The sequence below is a fragment of the Oncorhynchus gorbuscha genome, linkage group LG24 (assembly GCF_021184085.1).
Source record: "Oncorhynchus gorbuscha isolate QuinsamMale2020 ecotype Even-year linkage group LG24, OgorEven_v1.0, whole genome shotgun sequence".
NCBI classification, from domain to species: domain Eukaryota; kingdom Metazoa; phylum Chordata; class Actinopteri; order Salmoniformes; family Salmonidae; genus Oncorhynchus; species Oncorhynchus gorbuscha.
This window is the reverse complement of record NC_060196.1, coordinates 31,787,850-31,809,263: the sequence shown is the minus strand read 5'-3', so window position 1 is coordinate 31,809,263 and position 21,414 is coordinate 31,787,850. Positions and strand designations below refer to the sequence as shown.

At 41.9% G+C, this 21,414-nt stretch overlaps 1 protein-coding gene across 1 annotated transcript in view; it reads left to right on the top strand.

The window, feature by feature from the left end:
- Positions 1-369: 369 nt before the first annotated feature.
- LOC124012662 (phosphatidylinositol 4-kinase beta-like) overlaps positions 370-21,414 on the top strand; it is a 31,579-nt gene continuing 10,534 nt past the window's right edge. Inside the window, exons 1-2 of the mRNA XM_046326524.1 lie at positions 370-522; positions 7,903-9,230. Of these exons, the coding sequence (XP_046182480.1) occupies positions 7,917-9,230 (1,314 nt within the window). The 5' untranslated portion in view covers positions 370-522; positions 7,903-7,916. The remainder of the gene's footprint in view (positions 523-7,902; positions 9,231-21,414) is intronic.

Here is a 21,414-nt window from a genome sequence, read left to right as displayed (position 1 = left end):
TATTCCAATGTAATCTATTTCCAACATTGGTTATTCTGAGCTTCCTCTTTTCAAATCACACAATATAAAGTACAGACCATAAACCATCATTTGGGAATATGTATGGTTGGTTTTGGTAATGAACAGATAGAACGCATCACACTGTACCTTATCTTGGTGGAAAGAGATGTGTTCATTTATGCCGCGTTCACGACAACTGGGAACAAATGAAAAATATGCTCCGACTGGAAAAAATCGTTTTAAACGGTCATCCAACTCAGAATTCTGAAGATCACTGACGTCATTATTTGACCTCGTTTTCCAAGTTTCCAGTTGTTTTCAACGCGGCATCAGATTCACTATGGTATAATGCTGGCGTCATCGGTCCTTTTAAATATTTTGAGGCGGATCCGTTGGCTAGAGGTTTCGGATTTGCGCAGCATCAGAATGAGATTTGAGCTGGGGTGCTAGAGTCTTTCCAAATGGAATTACAAATCCAATGGATAGATTGAGACCCTAAAATAAAAAAGTATTGTCAAGAGGGTAAGTTGTTTATTTATATAACTAATTTTACCTAACGTTACAGGGTTCAATTGATATGTGTTGCTCCCGGTCCCAGCTGTGGCTAGTCGCTTTAAGGAATGCTTCCTCTTCCAATCGACGCAGTAGCTATCTAACAATACTAGCTACTAGTTAGCGAGAAAATCAGTCAGAAGCAATGCTTTATTTATTGAGTTTAGCAGTAGGAATGTATTTGTCCTTTTTAACGATTGGAGGTTGAAGCCAGTGATGTGAAGAATTCTGTCTAACGCGTGTTGTAACATTTATGATCTTCAAGTGTTAGTTTACTAGCTGCTGGGCTAGGCGGCTAGCTAGCCTGGCTCGCGCTGCTAGCTAAGTAGATGGCAAACAATAACTCACGTGACCCAGTTTCTGGTTGTCTATGAAAGCATTAGCTAAAAAATGTAAAGCACGATTGAGACTGAGTATTAAATGAGGCTAGGATGCTAGTCATTCTCAGGTGGGCACTGGGCAGTGTTTTTTTTTTGGGGGGGGGGGTGATAGCTAACTAAGCGTTTTGACTGTAACGATGGAGTGTTGGCACTCCTTGAAAGCCAATAGGTTCTGGTATACTAGCTACAGTAGTTAGCCATAGTAAATATTTGTTTATTGGTTTCGCCTATTCCTCCATGGCTATAGCCAACTGACTTTAGTTAAAAACCCATATCGTTTGTGTATGTACTTCAAAAACAACTTATGTGCGAAGTCGTTAGGCATGCCGTTTGGGAAGTGCTCCTAACTAGCATCATGACTAACCACGGTAGGATTCAAGTGGTGAGGAAAAGTGTGCATGATACCACTTAACGTTACTATAGGGTTACCCACGTTCGAGTCGTTGAGAATGAAACGAGTGGGTTTACGAGATAATGCCAGTTGAGTCACATGACTGATGGTTACCTTTGCGGACTGTTTTGAACTGCACGTGCCTCTTGACACTTTGTACAAGTTGAAACGTCACACCAATGTTTATCATTAACGCTCGAGAATGGACTTGTCGCGTTCAAAACATCTGAACTCGGAAACCTCAAGTTCACTGCAGACATTACTTGTATTAGTCTAATATATGGTGACACTGTAACATTTAGTTCAGGCATTGTAGACCTGCCCATCTGTGTTCAACCTGACATTGAATTTCAAGATCTCTTCCAGAGCGTAAGTATAAGGAAGTGCTGTATACCGGCAAGACCATAGCAAGTCAGTCTTCAGTATGGATATTTACCGTCATTTAAAAGAATAAGCCATCCAGTTCTCTTCCTGTTCAGTTGCTTTTTTCTCTTGAATAAATTATTACTGGGCGAGACCTACAGTGTATTTGGAAAGTATTCAGACCCCTTGACTTTATCTACATTTTGTTACATGACAGCCTTATTCTAAAATGTATTAAATTATTGTCCCCCCTCAGTCCACACACAATACCCCATGGTGACAAAGCAAAAACAGGTTTCAACATTTTTGCAAATTTATATATAAAAAAACATCACATTTACATAAGTATTCAGACCCTTTACTCAGTACTTTGTTGAAGTACCCTTTCCAGCGATTACAGCCTCAAGTCTTCTTGGGTATGACGCTGCCAGCTTGGCACTCCTGTATTTGGGGAGTTTCTCCAATTCTGTGCAAATCCTCTCAAGCTCTGTCAGGTTGGATGGAGAGAGTCGTTGCACAGATATTTTCAGGTCTCTCCAGAGATGTTAGATCGGGTTCAAGTCCGGGCTCTGGCTGAGCCACTCAAGGATATTCAGAGACTTGTCCCGAAGCCACTCCTGCTTTATGGTCGTTGTCCTGTTGGAACGTAAAACCTTTGCCTCAGTCTGAGGTGCTGTGAAGCAGGTTTTCCTCAAGGATCTCTCTGTACTTGATGCTTGGTATTCAGGCCAAAGAGTTAAATATTGGTTTCATCAGACCAATGGTCCCGAGAGTCCTTTAGGTGCCTTTGGCAAATTCCAAGCGGGCTGTCATGAGGAGTGGCTTCTGTCTGGCCACTCTACCATAAAGGCCTGATTGGTGGAGTGCTGCAGAGATTGTTGTCTTTCTGGAAGGTTCTCCCATCTTCACAGAGGAACTCTCGAGCTCTCTGAGGGACCATCGGGTTCTTGGTCACCCAGCTGACCAAGGCCCTTCTTCCCAATTGCTGTTTGGCTGGGCTGCCAGCTCTAGGAATAGTCCTGTTGGTTCCAAATGTCCATTTAAGAATTATGGAGGCCACTGTGTTGTTGGGGACCTTTAATGCTGCAGACATTTTTTGGTACACTTCCCCATATCTGTTCCTCGACACAATCCTGTCTCGGAGCTCTATGGACAATTCCTTCAACCTCATGACTTGGTTTTTGCTCTGACTTGAACTGTCAACTGTGGGACTTTATATAAACAAGTGTGCCTTTCCAAGTCATGTCCAATCAATTGAATTTACCACAGGTGGACTCCAGTCAAGTTTTAGAAACAACTCAAGGATGATCAATGGAAACAGGATGTGCAATTTCTTGTCTCATAGCAAAGGGTCTGTTTTATTTTTTTAATACATTTGCTAACATTTCTAAACCCGTTTTCACTTTGTCATTGTGGTGTATTGTGTTTAGATTGGTAAGGACAAACTATTGAATCCATTTCAGAACAAGACTGTAATGTAACAATGTGGAAAAAGTCAAGGGGTCTGAATACTTTTGAATGCACTGTATATGGACAAGCTGCCTTCTGGAGATGTGTGTTGGAGGGTCTTTGATGATTTGATGACACAACCACACATTCCAACTCTAAAAGGGCATGATGTATCATTGTTTATTCAATGTACGTATTCTAAAAGCTGGGGGATGTTCTTGGTGAAGTCATAATGTGTGAGAGATCGTGATTTGAACCAGTACCAAATTACTCACTCCCCCGCTATAGCAGAGAAACTTTACCGTCTGTGCTGTGATGGAAAGACTTAAGTGTGCAACTGATCCTGCTCGTCACAGTTTCGGAGAGCGAGCGAGACGCCAATCAGTGTTATTCCGCCTGAGTAGCTCATTGTGCCACTATCCCATTAAATAATACATCGGGAGAGGGGAGAGGCAGGGCTTTGTGTGCTTGATATTCCACCCCACTGACACACTGACTGCCCTTCCTGTTGTTTTCACTGTCCAGTAGCCACTCTATAGAAATTAAATAGGGAAACAAATTAAAGATGGAAATGCAGGCTGATATCTCTTGTCACACCTGCTGAACATGCCTTCACTTGTGGTAATGACATTTTAGAGTATATACGTACGTATGTTATGTGGACAGTGGAAGGGTCATTTGCCAGCAAGTTTTTATATGCTGTTTGTTTAAGGAGTGATAATTCTGTGTACAGCTCTAGATTTCTGTTAACCGAGGGTCGGAGTTCAGGAGGCAAGGACGGCAAATGGACTCCTGTTGCTACATCGCTGGTTGGTCAGTCCAATTAGGTCAGATGTCGTTAGTGTTTGGAGTGAGAGATTTTTCACCATTGATCTAATTGGTAACAGTGACATGCAAACATTTTAGGGAACATCCCGCATTTCACTCCAGACTTTACCATCCAACCACAACAATGATAAAGGCCATTCAGGCCGGTACACAGTGACTATTTGTGCACAACCACGTTAAGGGGCCACATTAAATAAGCTTGAAGGCCAGGCTGTACTGCCATGGTCTGTCCTGCAAATATCTCTCGCCCAGTTGGCAGTTGTCATATTTTCCTTAAAAGATATGGAGATGCCAGCACGAATACTCAATTATCAAGTGCACATTTGCCTCAAACCCTTGGTCTGGTAAATAACCTTCACTGCCTTAATTAACTGTCACACACACACACAGACTTGATGCCATAAAGGGAGAAGTTGTTGACTCTTCGTGTCTGTGCTGTATGACTCGCTCTGTGGAGCAGCAGTTGTGTGGAGGAAGAGAGGTGGCAGGCGCCCACCCCTACAGCCTCAAACCCCACACCTGGAAGCCATCGTCCCACCCCTGCCTGACAGAGCCCCGGTGGGCCTGGAGGAGCCGGCACAGGTTCCATTATGTCAGTCACCTGTGTTTTTATTAATCGTGACCGTGTCTCATCTGGGTTGTGTTTTACAGTTGGCTGGGTTTGCAATCATTACAACCACACAGAGCCTTGTCAAAGTGCTAATCATTTTTTTTCCAATTGCTGGAAACATTTACTTCCTGAAATTCCACCTAAAGAATTTCTGATGGTGTCAACTGGCGTATCGGTAATGAAATCGGAACATCAAGCACATCCCACAAGAATGAGTCATGTTCTAGGTTACAGCTTGTAAAGTCGGTTAAACATTTATCTGAATAAATATTAGGTTGGCCTATCTCATGTCTCTTAGCCATTTAAAACATCTTAAGAGCTTTCCTTGCTATAATAACATTTGTGGGTACACACTGACCTCCAGTGATATCATATCAGTGCTTTGGGCACGTGTCACCGTTAATTGATACTCTAGGCCTTTATACAAGGGAAAGTCAATCTCCATTGTGTGCTAATCTCAGATCAGCTTCTAAAACAACATTTTTGGAGTTAATGAATTAGTCTTGGCCTAGACTATACCTTTGACTCTAAAGCTGTGGTAATAGGAATAGGCTTAGCGTAATAGCACAATGTGCTTTTGGGGCCTGGAATGGGTGTCAGAAGCAGCAGATCAGAATATTGTATCGTGGTCTGTGTTTTAATGTGTAGGCTAAACACACACCGAGAGGGAAGTCGATTACTTGAGTGTTTTGTTCTCTCAAAGTTGAGGCTGGAATGGTAATGTGTATTCTACAAACTGTTCATTATCAGTGCCCGATTCTGACACAGCAGGGGCGGGACCTCTCCACAACATAATCAGATCTGGTGACAGTCAGAGGATCAGGATGTCTTACAAAGTGAACTGAGCATGTGGCCTTGCTCTCTCTCAGGTACAATCTTAATAGGTCCACAACCCAATGAAACCTATGAGAGCTACAGCATATGCTCATTTTAATAGGTGTAGGAACCTGAGCCATACGCTGTTTGTATTGGTAAGCCTAGGTCTTCAGTGACTGCCTTTTAAATAAAATAAAAACATTTTTTATAGAGCGCAATACACATATGTAGTCAGGGCTACATGCTTTTAAGGAGGATTGTTCAGCTGAAAGAGCCAGCTAAGCTACACAACATGCATTCTAAAAGGGACTCGGAGGTAGAGGACTCCAAATGCCTTTTGAAATTAGGCTCCATTTTTATTCTAGAAAGTGAAACGTGCTTTAAGGCTACTTGATCAAACCTTTAATCCAACCGAAGATCTACTCCAGAGGTTTGGGTGATTGTGGAAGTGAGAGGTTCACTTTCAGTTGGTGACGTGAACATTTGCGAAACCTTAAAGGTACTGATAAAGGCAAACATGCAGGGCTGTATCTTCTGTTTCACTGTTGTTGCTCAAGCCTGTGGTATTCATAGGGGACTATCGCGCACATGTAATTTAAAGCCCTGTCGCTGACTGCATGCTGAAACCTGTTGAATGACACTCATGTGATAGATTCTCATGAAACCAGTTTTAACCATGGCAGTAGCAAATTCAGTTAGAAAACCATGATATATCTGCAACAATCCACTGTAATTTTGAAGACCAAGATGCTTAATTTATGGCACTTTAAAACAAGGCAAACGCATTTGACATTTTCGCCTGAATTTTGGACGCTTCACCCCAAGTTCTCATTACCGAAATCTGTCTAAGGCCTAGTTTTAGCCTGATGGTTTCTTTCTGGAAATATGTTTACTTTGGTCCCTCAAGTGGTTCTCATGCTTTAATAGCCGCCCCCCCCCCTCATGAATCCCAAAAATACTTGCCTATTAGCTAGTTTTTAAAGGCGAAACCTTAGTTTTAGTAGGTAACTTCTATGGAAAGTGCCGATCTCTCTCTCTCTCGCTCTCTCGCTCTCTCGCTCTCTCTCTGCTGAAAATTACCAGCATTTTGTCGCAACATTTCTATACATGAATGATGAACACACAATGAATGTGAAATCTTGAGCTATCAAATACTTTTCCAGACATTTTGAATGGAAATGCTGTCGTGGACACTATCACATCAGTGCAATAAAGCATTAATCTCGTCCCCTTCAAGCAATGAGGGGAATCTGCCTGGTTATGTAACGCTCTAATCCTTTCGGTCCCGGAGGGAATTGGAAAGGGCCTCAAGCACATCTGTGAGGCTTGTGTCATTGGCTCAGACTCGTTCTAGGAAATCTTGGGAGTGCAGCTGCGTGGAGTACTGCGTTTGTCACATCTTTGGACTTTGTTATGGCAGGAGTGTGATCATGGATGTCTGGAGAACTGACCTTGTGACCCAGTAGATCTAATGCTGATTGGAAATTCATGCTTTGTGAATTGATTTTGGTAAAGGTACTGGAATAGATTAAAATGTTTAATACTTGGTCATACTGAACAAAAATATAAACGCAACATGTAAAGCGTTGGTTTCATGAGCTGAAATAAAAGATCCTAGTATTTTTCCATATGCAAAAAAACCTGTGTTTCTCTCATTTTGTGCACAAATTTGTTTACATCACTGTTAGTGAGCATTTCTACTTTGCCAATATAATCCATCCACCTGACGGGTGTGGTTTATCAAGAAACTGATTAATTGGCATGATCATTACACAGGTGCACCTTGTGCTGGGAACAAAAGGCAACTAAAATGTGCAGTTGTCAACACAATGCCACAGATACCTCAAGTTGAGGGAGCGTGCAATTGGCATGCTGACTGCAGGAATGTCCACCAGAGATGTTGCCAGATAAAATTATGTTCATATCTCTACTATAAGCCGCTTCCAATGTTTTTAGAGAATTTGGCAGTACGTCCAACCGGCCTCACAACCGCAGACCACATGTAAAAATGACAACCCAGGACCTCACATCCGGCTTCTTCACCTGTGGGATCGTCTGAGGGAAGGAGTGGGGGGAGTGCTGAGGAGTTGTTAATAAAGCCCTTTTGTGGTGAAAAATTAATTCTGATTGGCTGGGCCTGGCTCCCCAGTGGGTGGGCCTATGCCCTCCCAGACCCACTTATGACTGTGCCCATTTTCAGTCATGTGAAATCCATAGATTAGTGCCTGCTGAATTCCTTTTATATTAATTATAACAGTAACATTTTTGTAAATGTTTTTTATATTTTTGTTCAGTATATATTCCAGAAGGTAGTTTGCTCTTTTGGTAAATGTTAATTGAGCCATTCAGTTAAATATTTTAATAAAAAAATAAAAAAATGAATATATGCTTTAGGCTAACCCTTGAAGTCATATAACTTCAAGAATCAATCTGATGTTATGAATACATGCTACTTTTCCCCTGTCTGTACACTGGTCTCTTATGCTTCACTGACTCATCTCTCCTTCTCCCAGGTTCAACTGCCACCATGGCTGAAATGGAAGTGGCTATCTCTCCTGCCCAGATCGAGACACTTCATCTCAGCCCCTCGCTGTCCTCCACCTCTACATTTTCCTGCCCTTCCTCACCTGGATCCTCTTCTTCCTCATCCTCCTGCTCGGACTGCTCCTCGGACTGCCCCAACCAGCACCAGTCCTCCTCCAGTCCCAGAAGCTCCAGCCCCAGTGGCTGCAGCAGCGATGGCATGCGGGGCTGCAGCCCTCCTTTGGACATCATATCTGAGGACTCTATGGAGCTGGACCTGGTCATCGACCCTGAAGTGGCCCTGAAGGCTTGCCAGGAGGTCCTGCAGAATGTCAAACTTCTGAAGGTTGAGGAAGAACCAGAGTTGTTGGAAAAGTGCAGCCCGCAAAGGCGGCTGCCCAATGGAACAGTATACTTGGAGCCTTTTGACACGGGTTCGATTAAAGAAGAGGAAGAACAGCATGATCCTCTACAACAAATAACGCTACCATGCCCTCTGTCACAACAGCCTTGTGACACAGGTTCCATTAAAGAGGAAGAAAGTGATGCGCTTCGACATATTCCTTGTGACACCGGTTCGATCAAAGAGGAGGATGAAGAGGAGGAAGAAAAGCGTGATCCTCCCCGACAAAATACTCCCACATGCCCTCAGTCGCAACAACAGAATGGCGACCAGTCCTCCGCAGCAGCCAAGCAGTCCTTGCTTTTACGGTTATTTGAGTCTAAGCTCTTCGACGTCTCCATGGCCATCTCCTACCTGTACAAGTCCAAAGAGCCCGGCGTCCAGGCCTACATTGGCAACCGCCTCTTCAGCTTCTCGGACGACGACGTGGACTTCCACCTACCCCAGCTGCTCAACATGTACGTCCACATGGACGAGGATATGGGCGACGCTATCCGGCCCTACGTGGTGCACCGCTGCCGCCAGAGCATTGCCTTCTCCCTGCAGACGGCATGGTTGCTCGGCGCCTACTCCTCCGACATGCACATCTCTACCCAACGCCACTCGCGCGGGACCAAGCTGCGCAAGCTAATCCTCTCCGACGAACTAAAGCCCCACTCGGCTTCTAAAGGTGTAGATCCAGCTGGTGCTGCAGCCACCAGCCCTGGGCTGCGGGATGGTGCTCGGATTCACCAGCGGCACGCCGTGGAGCTGACCCCGGCTCCCGACAGCCAGATCATCCCTGCCGATGCCTACCTCTCGCCTTCCAAGCGGACACACCAGCGGTCCAAGTCGGACGCCACGCATTGCACGAGCCTGGCGACTAGCCTCAAGAGAACAGCCAGCAACCCCAAGGTGGAAAGGGGCTACGATGAGGTGAGTGCCTTAGCGTCCCACGTACCCTAGAGAGGTTAACGTCCCACCTGACCAACATCCAGTGAAAGTGCAGGGCGCCAAATTCAAACAACAAATCTCATAATTAAAATTTCTCAAACATGCATGTATTATACACCATTTTACAGATAAACTTGTTGTTAATCCCACCACAGTGTTCAATTTCAAAAAGGCTTTACGACAAAAGCATACCATGCGATTGTTAGGTCAGTACCTAGTCACAAAAAAACACAGCCATTTTTTCAGCCAAAGAGTGGGGTCACAAAAAGCAGAAATGGAGAGGAAATGAATCACTAACCTTTGATCTTCATCAGATGGCACTCATAGGACTCCATGTTACACAGTAAATGTATGTTTTGTTTGATAAAGTTCATATTTATATCCAAAAATCTCTGTTTACATTGGCACGTTATATTTTGCCTATAAAACATAAGTGCAGAGAGCCACGTCAATTTACAGAAATACTCATCATAAATGTTGATGAAAATACAACTTATGCATGGAATTAAAGATAATCTTCTCCTTAATGCAACCGCTGTGTCAGATTTCAAAAAAGCTTTAGGAAAAAGCACACCATGGAATAATCTGAGTACAGCATTCAGAGACCAAAACAAGCAATACAGATACCTGCCATGTTATGGAGTCAACAAAAGTCAGAAATGGCATTATAAATATTCACTTACCTATCAAATCAAATTTTATTTGTCACATACACATGGTTAGCAGATGTTAATGCGAGTGTAGCGAAATGCTTGTGCTTCTAGTTCCGACAATGCAGTGATAACCAACAAGTAATCTAACTAACAATTCCAAAACTACTGTCTTATACACAGTGTAAGGGGATAAGGAATATGTACATAAGGATATATGAATGATCTTCATCAGAATGCACTCCCAGGAATCACAGTTCCACAATAAATGTTTTGTTCGATAAATTATGGACTTTATTTCCAAATACCTCCTTTTTGTTTGCGCATTTAGTACAGTAATACAAATACGCAGGCAATAGGTCCAGACAAAGTCAAAATAGTTATATTAAAGTTCGTCAACATGTCATACAAAGTATATAATCAATCTTTAGGATGTTTTTATCATAAATCTTCAATGTTTCAACTGGAGAATTTCTTTGTCTTTAGAAATTAAAGGGAACGGAGCCAACGCTCACGGGCGCGAGCCTGACTGAGCACATGGCCTTCTGGCAGACCCATGACTCAATCTGCTCTCATTCTCTCTCACTTCACAGTAGAAGCCTGAAACAAGGTTCTAAAGACTGTTGACATCTAGTGGAAGCCTTAGGAAGTGCAATATGACCCCACAGACACTGTTTATTGGGTAGGCTAAGACTTGAAAACTTACAAACCTCAGATTTCCCACTTCTGGGTTGGATTATTTTCTCAGGTTTTTGCCTGCCAAATGAGTTCTGTTATACTCAGACATCATTCAAACAGTTTTAGAAACTTCAGTGTTTTCTATCCAAATCAACTAATAATATGCATATCCTTGCATCTGGGCCTGAGTAGCAGGCAGTTCACTCTGGGCACGCTTTACATCCGGACGTGAAAATACTGCCCCCCCACCCCAAAGAAGTTAACATCTTATGTCATACAAAAAGAGGGGCGAGTGTTATCTGAGTTGTAGAGTATAGAAGAAGTTATTTTTAATCATGTCTTCAATAGGCCTGTTGCATACATGTTCTCATTGTTAATAGTCACTGTAGATTATCGAGCAGAGTAAACCCTGTGTGGATTTTAGTTGAGGAATCTGAGCCCCTACTCTGATTTCCAAGTTTTTCTCTATTTGTGTGTCAGTAGTAAATGCGTGTCTTGCATAACACTGGGATTCAGCAAGTTCAATTTTTTCAACTACACTGGATCGTGGCAGGTCAGCAAGACTTTTCTTCGCAGGTGCAGTGAATGCTTGCGACTTAAGGCATTGTCTCACAATAATATTACTTGTGGAAAAACTGTTCTGTCAAAATGGAACATTCTTTGGGAGCACAGGATTACACATTTTAGGATCTTCAGGAGCACTATTCCAGCTCTTTCTATAGACTGAGGCTAGTCTGGCTAGACGAACTAATAAAGAAGGGGGTGGGGTTAGGTAGCATCTGTCCCACATCTCCAGAGTTCCCTCCCTATTGTTTTGGATGTGCAGTCTACTCCCTCTTCTTTTTGGCTGGACTTCTCAGCCAGATTGCTCTGCAGCTGGTGTCAGAGGTCGGAGTGAGCTTGAGTCCCTCTCGACTGGAGCGCTTTCTAACGCTTTCTAATGTCACTTTCTAATGTTGCTGATATTCAATTGTTTACCAGATGCTATTGTGAGTATGGTTTTGTGTTGAGGCAGGATTTGTCAGTGTTGACCAGGGATATGGGCCTTGTGGTAAACCACATGAAAGCCATGCCTCTTGGTTGGAAGAGACACTTTCAAACAGTGTGGTTTCCTTGTGAGTGCACAGGGAAAGAATGTCAGGGATAGTGTTTATCTGCTTCCCCTTTCTGGCCTTTCTGTCTCGCTGACTGTCTGAACTTAAATCTGGCTTGCAGCCTTCTTCCATCTCATCAGGGGATCTGTTATTTTATGAGAAAGACAGAACAATGTCCTGAACCAGAGCAGAGAGATGGCCACATTCCCTCTCCTCTCGTTTTATATATTTTACTCATCTCACTTCCACCCCTTCTTTTAAATGTTTTTTTTTTATATACTTTTTAGGCAAGTGGACTCTCCCAGACATCTTGCTGTGTTACGTTTTCTCCCTACTTCCAATGTTCCCTCTTTTACCTCTAGTCTCTCTCATTCTGCTGCCTTTTTTCATTCTGTTTTTTTTGTTCCCGTTTTTGTCATCCTTTTTTAAAAATATCCCCTAAACCGCCCTCTCTCGGCTAATATCCTCTCCTTCTTTCACTGTCCCTCACTCTGTTTTCCTCCTCTCCCTTCACCAGTTGTGCCTGCATCAAACCTCCCTGCTGGGATTTTGGGTGCTTAGTGATCCATGTCGGTGCTCTGTGAAGACTCCTGTAGGGCAGGTGGAGCCCAATAACGATCCACAGAACACAACCAACACCACAAAGGAGTTCAAGGGCACATCACTCTATTGACTCTGGTGTTTAGGATGTATGAGCAAAGATGGGCAGAAACTGCATCTCCAATAGAAATCCCTGTCGTGCTGAACTGTGCTTGTGCAGGCCGTGCTTGTCAAACGCACTCCTTCGATATAACGTTTTTGATGAAAATAAAAACGTGTCAGTCTCCCTTTCATAAGGTTATAGTAATGACAGTTTCTGCTGCTTAAGACATTGTCTCAACTATGTTTTGCATTTGAGAAAATCAAGAATTAAGGATACATTTTTTTTTTTTTTACTTCTCCCATTGACTTGCCAAACCCCGGTCTGTTTCGCAATCGTTCCCGGAAGTCTCGCAATGTTGTGCCTCTGGGTTTAGAAACTGATCACGAGATGTAATGCAAGCAGTCCATTTTGCTTTGATGATAAATACTGTACTGATAATCCTTATTGATAAGGCTTCACTCGCCATCTTGTTAGTCCTGAGCTGTGTTCAAATACTCATGCTAACTGCACTATTTGTGACAAAATGAGTACGTAATATGCTTATTGGTCATAGTATGGATATAGTTAGTATGCCAAAAGTTCCCGGATATGGCGTACTACAATTGTGAAAATTCGAAGTATACAAGCAGAGGCCCATAATGCAATTCTCCAGGAAATGGGCGTGGCTTTACAACAATTTCAGATTAGAAGAAAATGGCGGAAAATATACAGTGAAAGTATGACGAGAGCGGATACATTGGCTGCTTTTAAGAAAATGTTGAGCAATGTAATAAGGTAATGCCTTCAAATAAGTTGCGTTACATGTCATGTTGGCTGACAATTTGTTAGCTACGCTATCCTTACAAACCACATATCATTACAGTAGCCGAAAGGATACCTTTTTGTTTATAGGATGCTAAAATGAACTAATAATATGTAGTGTGTGGTGTGTGTATACTGAGTATGTAGTATACAGTATGTTTGTATGGGTATTCAAACACAGCTCTGGTTATAGGCCTAATTGAATAACTGGGGTTTTCTCTTTTTACTTGGCCTCTGGCTGGATTGCATCAGTGAGGGGAAAAAACATCAGGACACAAAGCACAGTGAGGAGGAAGACGAATGCTGTGAAATACACTGAGCGTACAAAACATTATGAACCTGTTCTTTCCATGACAAACTGACCAGGGGAACCCAGTTGAAAGCTACGATTCCCTTATTGATGTCACTCGTTAAATCCACTTCAATCAGTGTAGATGAAGGGTAGGAGCCGGGTTAAAGAAGGATTTTTAAGCCCTGAGACAATTGAGACAGGGATTATGTGTGCCATTCAGAGGGTGAATGGGCAAGATAAGATTTAAGTGCCTTTGAACGGGGTATGGTAGTAGGTGCCAGGCACACCGGTTTGTGTCAAGAACTGCAACACTGCTGGGTTTTTCCACACTCTAACAGTTTCCAATGTGTATCAGGAAAGGTCCACCACCTAAAGGACATCCAGCTAACTTGACAACTCTGGGAAGCATTGGCGTCAACATGGACCAGCATCCCTTTTCGACACCTTGTAGAGTCCATGCCCTGACGAATTCAAATCAAATGTATTTATAAAGCCCTTTTTTACATCAGTCGATGTCACAAAGTGCTATACAGAAACCCAGCATAAAACCCCAAACGGCAAGCATTGCAGATGAATTGAGGCTGTTCTGAAGACAAATTGGGGGTGCAACACAATATTAGGAAGGTGTTCTTAATATTTTGTACACTCGGGGTATGTCCACCATTTTGAGTCGCGCTTTAATGTGAGTGGGACGCCTCCGCAGTGCAGTTTGGGTGGGTGTTGCATAAAGGTGCTTTTGTTTAAAGTCTGGGTTTAGCTGTCAGTGTCCAGCAGGCCCCCTCCGCCTCACTACTTCCCTCTTCCTGCCCCCGCGTAGTCTTGGCAACAAAGCTGCTGGGCTAGGGCACTGTGGATTAGGATGGCTCCTTTTATTTTTTATTCAGTGGTATTAAATGTAAAATACATTAGAAAATATATTAGAAGTTTAACTATAGATGCAACTGTCGCTTTACATAAATGATTGTAGTTTATATATACAAGTACCAGTAAAAAGTTTGGACACCTACTCATTCCAGGTTCTTTATTTTTACTCTTTACGACATAGAAGAATGTATAACAATAGTGAAGACATCAAAACTATGAAATTGCACACATGGACTCATGTAGTACTCAAAATAGGTTTTATATTTGAGATTCTTTAAAGGAGCCACTCTTTGCCTTGACAGTTTTGTACAATTTTAGCATTCTCTCAACCAGCTTCATGAGGTAGTCACCTGGAATGAATTTAAATTAACAGGCATTCTGCGGCGATACGCCATCCCATCTGGTTTGCGCTTAGTGGGAGTATTTGTTTTTCAACAGGACAATGACACCTCCAGGCTGTGTAATGGCTATTTGACCAAGGAGAGTGATGGAGGGCTGCAACAGATGGCCTGGCCTCCACAATTCTTAAAATAATAATAATAATCACCCAACCTCAACCCAATTGAGATGAGTTGGACTGCAGAGTGAAGGAAAAGCAGCCAACAAGTGCTCAGTATATGCGGGAGCTCCTTCAAGACTGTTGGAAAAGCATTCCAGGTGAAGCTGTTTGAGAGAATGCCAAGAGTGTGCAAAGCTGTCATCAAGGCAAAGGGTGGCTACTTTGAAGAGTATAAAATCGATTTTGATAAGTTTAACACCTTTTTGGTTACTACATTATTCCATATTAGTTATTTCATAGTGTTGTCTTCACTGTTATTCTATAATGTAGAAAATAATACAAATTAATGAGTAGGTGTGTCCTAACTTTTGACTGGTACTGTACATCCAGTGCATTCGGAAAGTTCAGACCCCTAGACTTTTTCCACGTTTTGTTACGTTACATCCTTTATTCTAAAATTGATTAATTAAATGTTTTTCCTCATCAATCTACACACAATACTCCACAATGACAGAGCAAATACAGATTTTTTGAAATATTAGCAAATATATATTTAAAAAAAAAACATTTTACTCTGACAGAGCTACAGAGTTCCTCTGTGGAGATGGCAGAACCTTCCAGAAGAAAAACCATCTCTGCAGCGCTCCACCAATCAGGCCTTTATGCTAGAGTGGACAGGTGGAAACCACTTAACAGCCCACTTGGAGTTTGCCAAAAGGCACCTAAAGACTCACAGACCATGAGAAACAAGATTCTCTGGTCTGATGAAACCAAGATTGAACTCTTTGGCCTGAATGCCAAGCGCCTGGAGGATACCTGGCACCATCCCTACGGTGAACCATGGTCACAATATCATGCTGTAGGGATGTTTCAGCGGCAGGGACTGGGCGACTAGACGGGATCGAGGGGAAAGCTGAACTGAGCACAGTACAGAGAGACCCTTGATGAAAACCTCCTTCAGAACACTCAGGACCTGACTAGGGCGACGGTTCACCTTCCAACAGGACAACGACCCTAAGCACACAGCCAAGACAATGCAGGAGTGGCTTTGGGACAAGTCTCTGAATGTTCTTGAGTGACCCAGCCAGAGTCCGGAATTGAACTCGATCGAACATTTCTGGAGAGACCTGAAAATAGCTGTGCAGTGACACTCCCCATCTAACCTGACAGAGCTTGAGAGGATCTGCAGAGACAAATGGGAGAAACTCCCCAAATACAGGTGTGCCAAGCTTGTAGCGTCTTACCCAAGAAGACTCTAGGCTGTAATCCCTGCCAAAGTTGCTTCAACAAAGTACCGCGTAAAGAGTCTGAATACTTATGTAAATGTGATATTTCAGTAATTTTTTAAAAATAAATGTGCAAACATTTGTACAAACCTGTTTTTGCTTTGCCATCATTGGGGAAATAAACAATTTAATAAATTTTAGAATAAGGCTGTAATGTAACAAAAAGGGAGGGGGGGCGTCAAGGAGTCTGAATACTTTCCGAATGTGCTGTGTGTGTACAAGTTTGGACACCACCTCATTCAAGGGTTTTTCTTTATTTTTCTACAATGTAGAATATAAGTGAAGACAAACTATGATATAACACATGGAATCACATGGAATCATGTAGTAACCAAAAAATTGTTAAACATATCAAAATCTATTTGAGTTTCTTCAAAGTAGCTACCAATTGCACACTTCCTCAAAACCTCCCCTTTTATTGTCCCCAGCACAAGGTATGCCACACCTGTCAGTTGAATGGATTATCTTGGCAGAGGAGAAATGCTCACAGGGATGTGAACACGTTTGTGCATATTTTAGTTTATCTTTTTGTGTGTATGAAACATATCTGTGATCTTTTTATTTCAGCTCATGAAATATGGCTGCTTCAACATTGATTTGTTTGACTGCTGTAAAATCAGTTGTACATTTTTTTTAGACTGACTGACTTGTAAGATAAAATGGTACAGAGAAGCTATGTGTTGTCACCAGGTTAGCTCTGCCTTGTGCAATGGTATTCTAACACGTGGCCATATGTTCAACAATCACCTGGACTATAGGTGCAAAGGACGTCTGCTCTATTGCTGACGTCCATGCATATAGATAATGCATTTCTGCCGCACCTTGTGTTCTGCAGGTAACCAAGCCTCCCTGTCAACTCTATCCCCAAGTCATCAGCAATGTGTACTTTGGTTACAGGTCTATTGGGTGAGCAGTTACTGACTGTACAGGTACATTCCAGAAGGTTTCCTGCGACTAATTGCTCATTTAGGGTAAACTCCTGAAATGCATTGCGTTGTAGAGAAAAAAACAATCTTTTGTGTCATTAAGCACTGAAACAATCAGCGTGACATTTTTTCAGTTCTTTAAAATGTGTCCGCAACTGCAGTCAAAATATTTTGCCACCCTTGCACTTTGCAATGGTGCAGAATGTTCTGTTTCTCTTTTCAAAACGGATTGAATTAGTATTTATACTGTGTAACCTGCAACTTACCACAGGTGAGAAGTTACACTAACCGAGAATCACCTGCCTCCAAACAAATTTGAAGTGAATTTTATTTTATTTTATTCATTTCATTAAAAAAAAGTACTTTCTTGGTTCTGTGCATAGGTGTCAATATATTTGACCCCCAACTGTAGAACAACAACGACTAGGACTGTGAAGGTCATAGACTTTTGAATGACTGTTATTGGATGGTCAAATTACTTGGTCAGCCAACAATTTTGTATTTAATTTTTGTTCATTTTTCTTGTTTGACTGCATGTGCTGGTGCTGCAGGGAGGGAGGCGTTGCTAGAACATATTGCTTGTTTCAGCAAGCAGCAACAAAGTTTCATGATGCATCAGGCTGTCCCGTCTTCAGTCAGCTGTTTGTTTCAAATCCAGCTTTATTTATACAGCACATTTCAGACATGGCTTGCAACGCAATGTGTTTACATACAAATAAATAAAAGCTTAAATAATTACTACACAAAAAAATTATATAAAAAGAATGACAGAATGCCAAGAGTGTGTAAAGGGTGGCTACTTGAAATCTTGAAAATATTTTGAGTAGTTTAACTTGTTTTTTTTTTTGTTACTACATGATTCCATATGTGTGTGTTTTGATGTCTTCACTATTATTCTACAATGTAGAAAATAGTTTAAAAAAAGAAACCCTGGAATGAGTAGGTGTCCAAACTTTTGACTTGTACTGTATGCCAAGTTGCTCTCATAATATCATAATGGACCTGACTTTCTTCTCTTCTGCTCTGCCTTTCTGCAATTTCTCTTTAATTTAGTTTCCTCGCTCATCCAATGAGCTCTCTGTTTGGTGTGGCCTCTTTCAGCTATGGCCTCAATGGTTGCTCTTAAGTCGCTCTGGATAAGAGCGTCTGCTAAATGACTTAAATGTAAATGTCTATTAAAGTGATTAACTAAATCATCATGAGGAAGGCAGAATAAGTGGTGAAGTATTGTTCATACACTCAAAGTCTGTAGCAACTTCAGAGAGGGAAGCATTTCTTAATAATGCGTTAGGTATTACACTGTGCTATAGGCAACAAGGTAGTAAAAAATGCACAGTGGGGATCAGATACATCAACAATAAAGGATATGTCAATATAAAGGCCCTTGGTATTAACCAGGCCCAGAGTATGGCTGTGGTTATGGGCCCAGTAACATGTTGGATAAAGTCCATAGAGCTCAAAAGATTAATAAATTCAATGGCCTTGGAGTCGGTCTCTTTTGTCAACATGAATCTTAAAATCGCCCAACACAATTATTTTATTATAGTTCTCAAGGACAATAGACAAAAGTTCAGTTTAAACCTCTTTAGGCTAAGGGGCAGTATTTTGATGTTTGGATGAAACACGTGCCCAAAGTAAACTGCCTATTTCTCAGGGCCAGAAGCTAGACAATGCAGATTAGGATAGAAAACACTAAAGTTTCCAAAACTGTCAAAAATATTGTCTGAGTATAACAGAATTGAATGGCAGGTGAAAACCTGAGGAAAATCCATCCAGGAAGTGCATTCACGGTAAAGCCTTTTTGAAATCTGACACGCCGGCCGGATTAACAAATTAATCTGTGTTTTGGTGTATTGCACTTGTGATTTCATGAAAATAAAATATTTTTAGTAATTTAATTAGAATTCACCGGATAATACGGGGGAGGCTTCAATAAGAGCGGCACTACAGTATGATTACAGCCATGTTTCAGTGAGGAACATGCAATCAACTTTGCTCAGTAATGAGGTCATTCACGAGGGAGGTTTTACTTGTGATTGCTTTAACATTTTTTTGAAAGTGCCATATTCTGTCCCTGAGGTAACCAATGGAATAAGAATCAAATGATTAACGTTAGAGCCACTAGAAGGTGAAGGTAACCTCTCTAGGAGGTGTGGGATGCTACCCTCCCTCCTGGCCAACATCCAGTGAAATTTGTAGAGCGCCAAATTCAAAAACAGAAATACTCATAAAAATTCATGAAACATACATCGGTTTAAAAATTAACTTTGTTAATCCAACCACGGTGTCAGATTTCAAAAAGACTTTACGGCGAAAGCAAACCATGCGATTATCTGACAACAGCGCCCAGCAGACAAATCATTACAAACAGTTAGCAGCCAAGAAGAGGAGTAACAAAAGTCAGAAATGGCGATTTTAAAATGTGTATCACTTACCTTTTGATCTTCATAAGATTGCACTCCCAAGACTCCATGTTACAAATGTTCATTTTGTTCGATAATGTCCCTCTTTTATATTCAAAAACCTCAGTTTTGTTGGTGTATTTTTTTCCCCCCCAGTAATCCATGGAACAAAGTGCGGTCACAACAGACACAATCTAAAAAGTACCATAAAAGTTCGTAGAAACATGTCAAACGATGTTTATAATCAATCCTTAGTTTGTTTTTGTCATAAATAATCAATCATATTTCAACCGGACAATGGCTTCATCAATAGAAAAGGAAAAACAAGAAAGGCACGGTCCAGGTTACGCGCAGGACTCATGTCTGGAAAGTTCCACTGTCGTCTCATTGAAAGTGGTGTTTCTCCCTCATTCTTCAAAGTAAAAGCCTGAAACTATGCCTAAAGACTGGCCACATGTAGTGGAAGCCATAGGGATTGTGAACTGCACCCATAAGTCTTTGTATGGTGGATAGTCTTTCAATGGAAAAACAGGCATTTCAAGAATAAATCTATCCAGGAAGTGCTATTTCCTCAGGTTTTTGCCTGCCATATCAGTTCTGTTATACTCACAGACATTATTTTAACAGTTTTGGAGAGTAGTGTTTTCTAGAAATTAGAGTCCTATCCAAATCTACCAATTATATGCATATCCTAGCTTCTGGACCCGAGTAGCAGGCAGTTTTACTTTGGGCATGCTTTTCATCCAAAATTCCGAATGCTGCCCCCTTCCCTAGTGAGGTTAAAGAAAAATACTGTAAATTAGGTTAATAACAATAACCATAGTTCCATTTCTACAGGATTTTACAAGATTTCCAAGTCGTATTTTGCTTATTCTGACAGGGAGAACTGGAGCACTACCAGACCCTGTCCATCAGTCTCTAAAACAGTTTGCAATGTTGCTGGAAATTATCCCGGAACCCCTGCGGTTTGAGTGAATCCCATCTCTTTATAAAAAGTGCTGGTTGGTCCCACAGCAAATTGAAGTTGTCACAAAAAGAGACATTTCTGTCATTGCAACATTTCTTCAGGTGCTCGTTCAGGGTCGGCTAAAACATTTCAAGCCCCTTCAGTAGCACGGGAGGGGGCTAGAGAGAATTATTCTCTTCCCCGTGCTAACGAGGGTGTTTTTTTTAAAAACTGCTAAGCTGTTTGATAGCTGAAGCGGATCTTCTCGGACAGATGAAGTGGCCAGACTGCCTCCCCTATCGCCTATGCCTTGTGAGTGTCCAGCCAGATGTTAAGGAGTTGACCTTAACATCTGTCTGTTGGATTGGGACAGATCAACGCTGCCCGACTCATTGACAGTTTTGCTATAGGTGGCATTTAGATCTGACATTGGGTTTTCCTGGGTTACGGCAAGGTCTGTGTACTTAGAAAGCAAGTTATCATTTTCTCGCAGCCAAGCTAACAGCCAGAACATCTATTCCTTAAACTGCTTGATGATGGTGCATTTCAGGAAGACAAATCCTTGCCCATTTTCCAGTCACACCTTCATTGTGTGAAACATTTCTCCTGATGCAACTGTGCCCAAACGTGGATAAAAACACAGGTGGGCTAGCACTGCCAGCGTTGGCCTGCTCCGTTTTCATGATGGCTAGCCGCTAACTGCTACTTAACAGGAATCCAGGACATGTTTTGGGAACTGTTGCCCAGACACTTTATTTGGAACACAAATTCATTATTGCGCCTTGTTAAGCACTGGTCCAGAACCTGTTAGAAAAAGAAAAAAACTTTAAAATGGGGAAATCCGATTCCAGTAACTCTCAGGGACCCTTCCTCAATAGACTGTCCTGTCCACTCCGGAAGTGATGCTCAGGAAGTCATGACGTTTGGTCATGGTCCAGAAAACGACACTTCACAGGAAAGGCGTTTTGATATTTGACTACAAAAGTAGAACACAATGGAAGCTATTTGGTTTGCATGTCAACACAAAAAGACCTAAGGAAATGCAATGAAACACGGGTTCCTCATCCTGGAAAATCTGTAGTTTT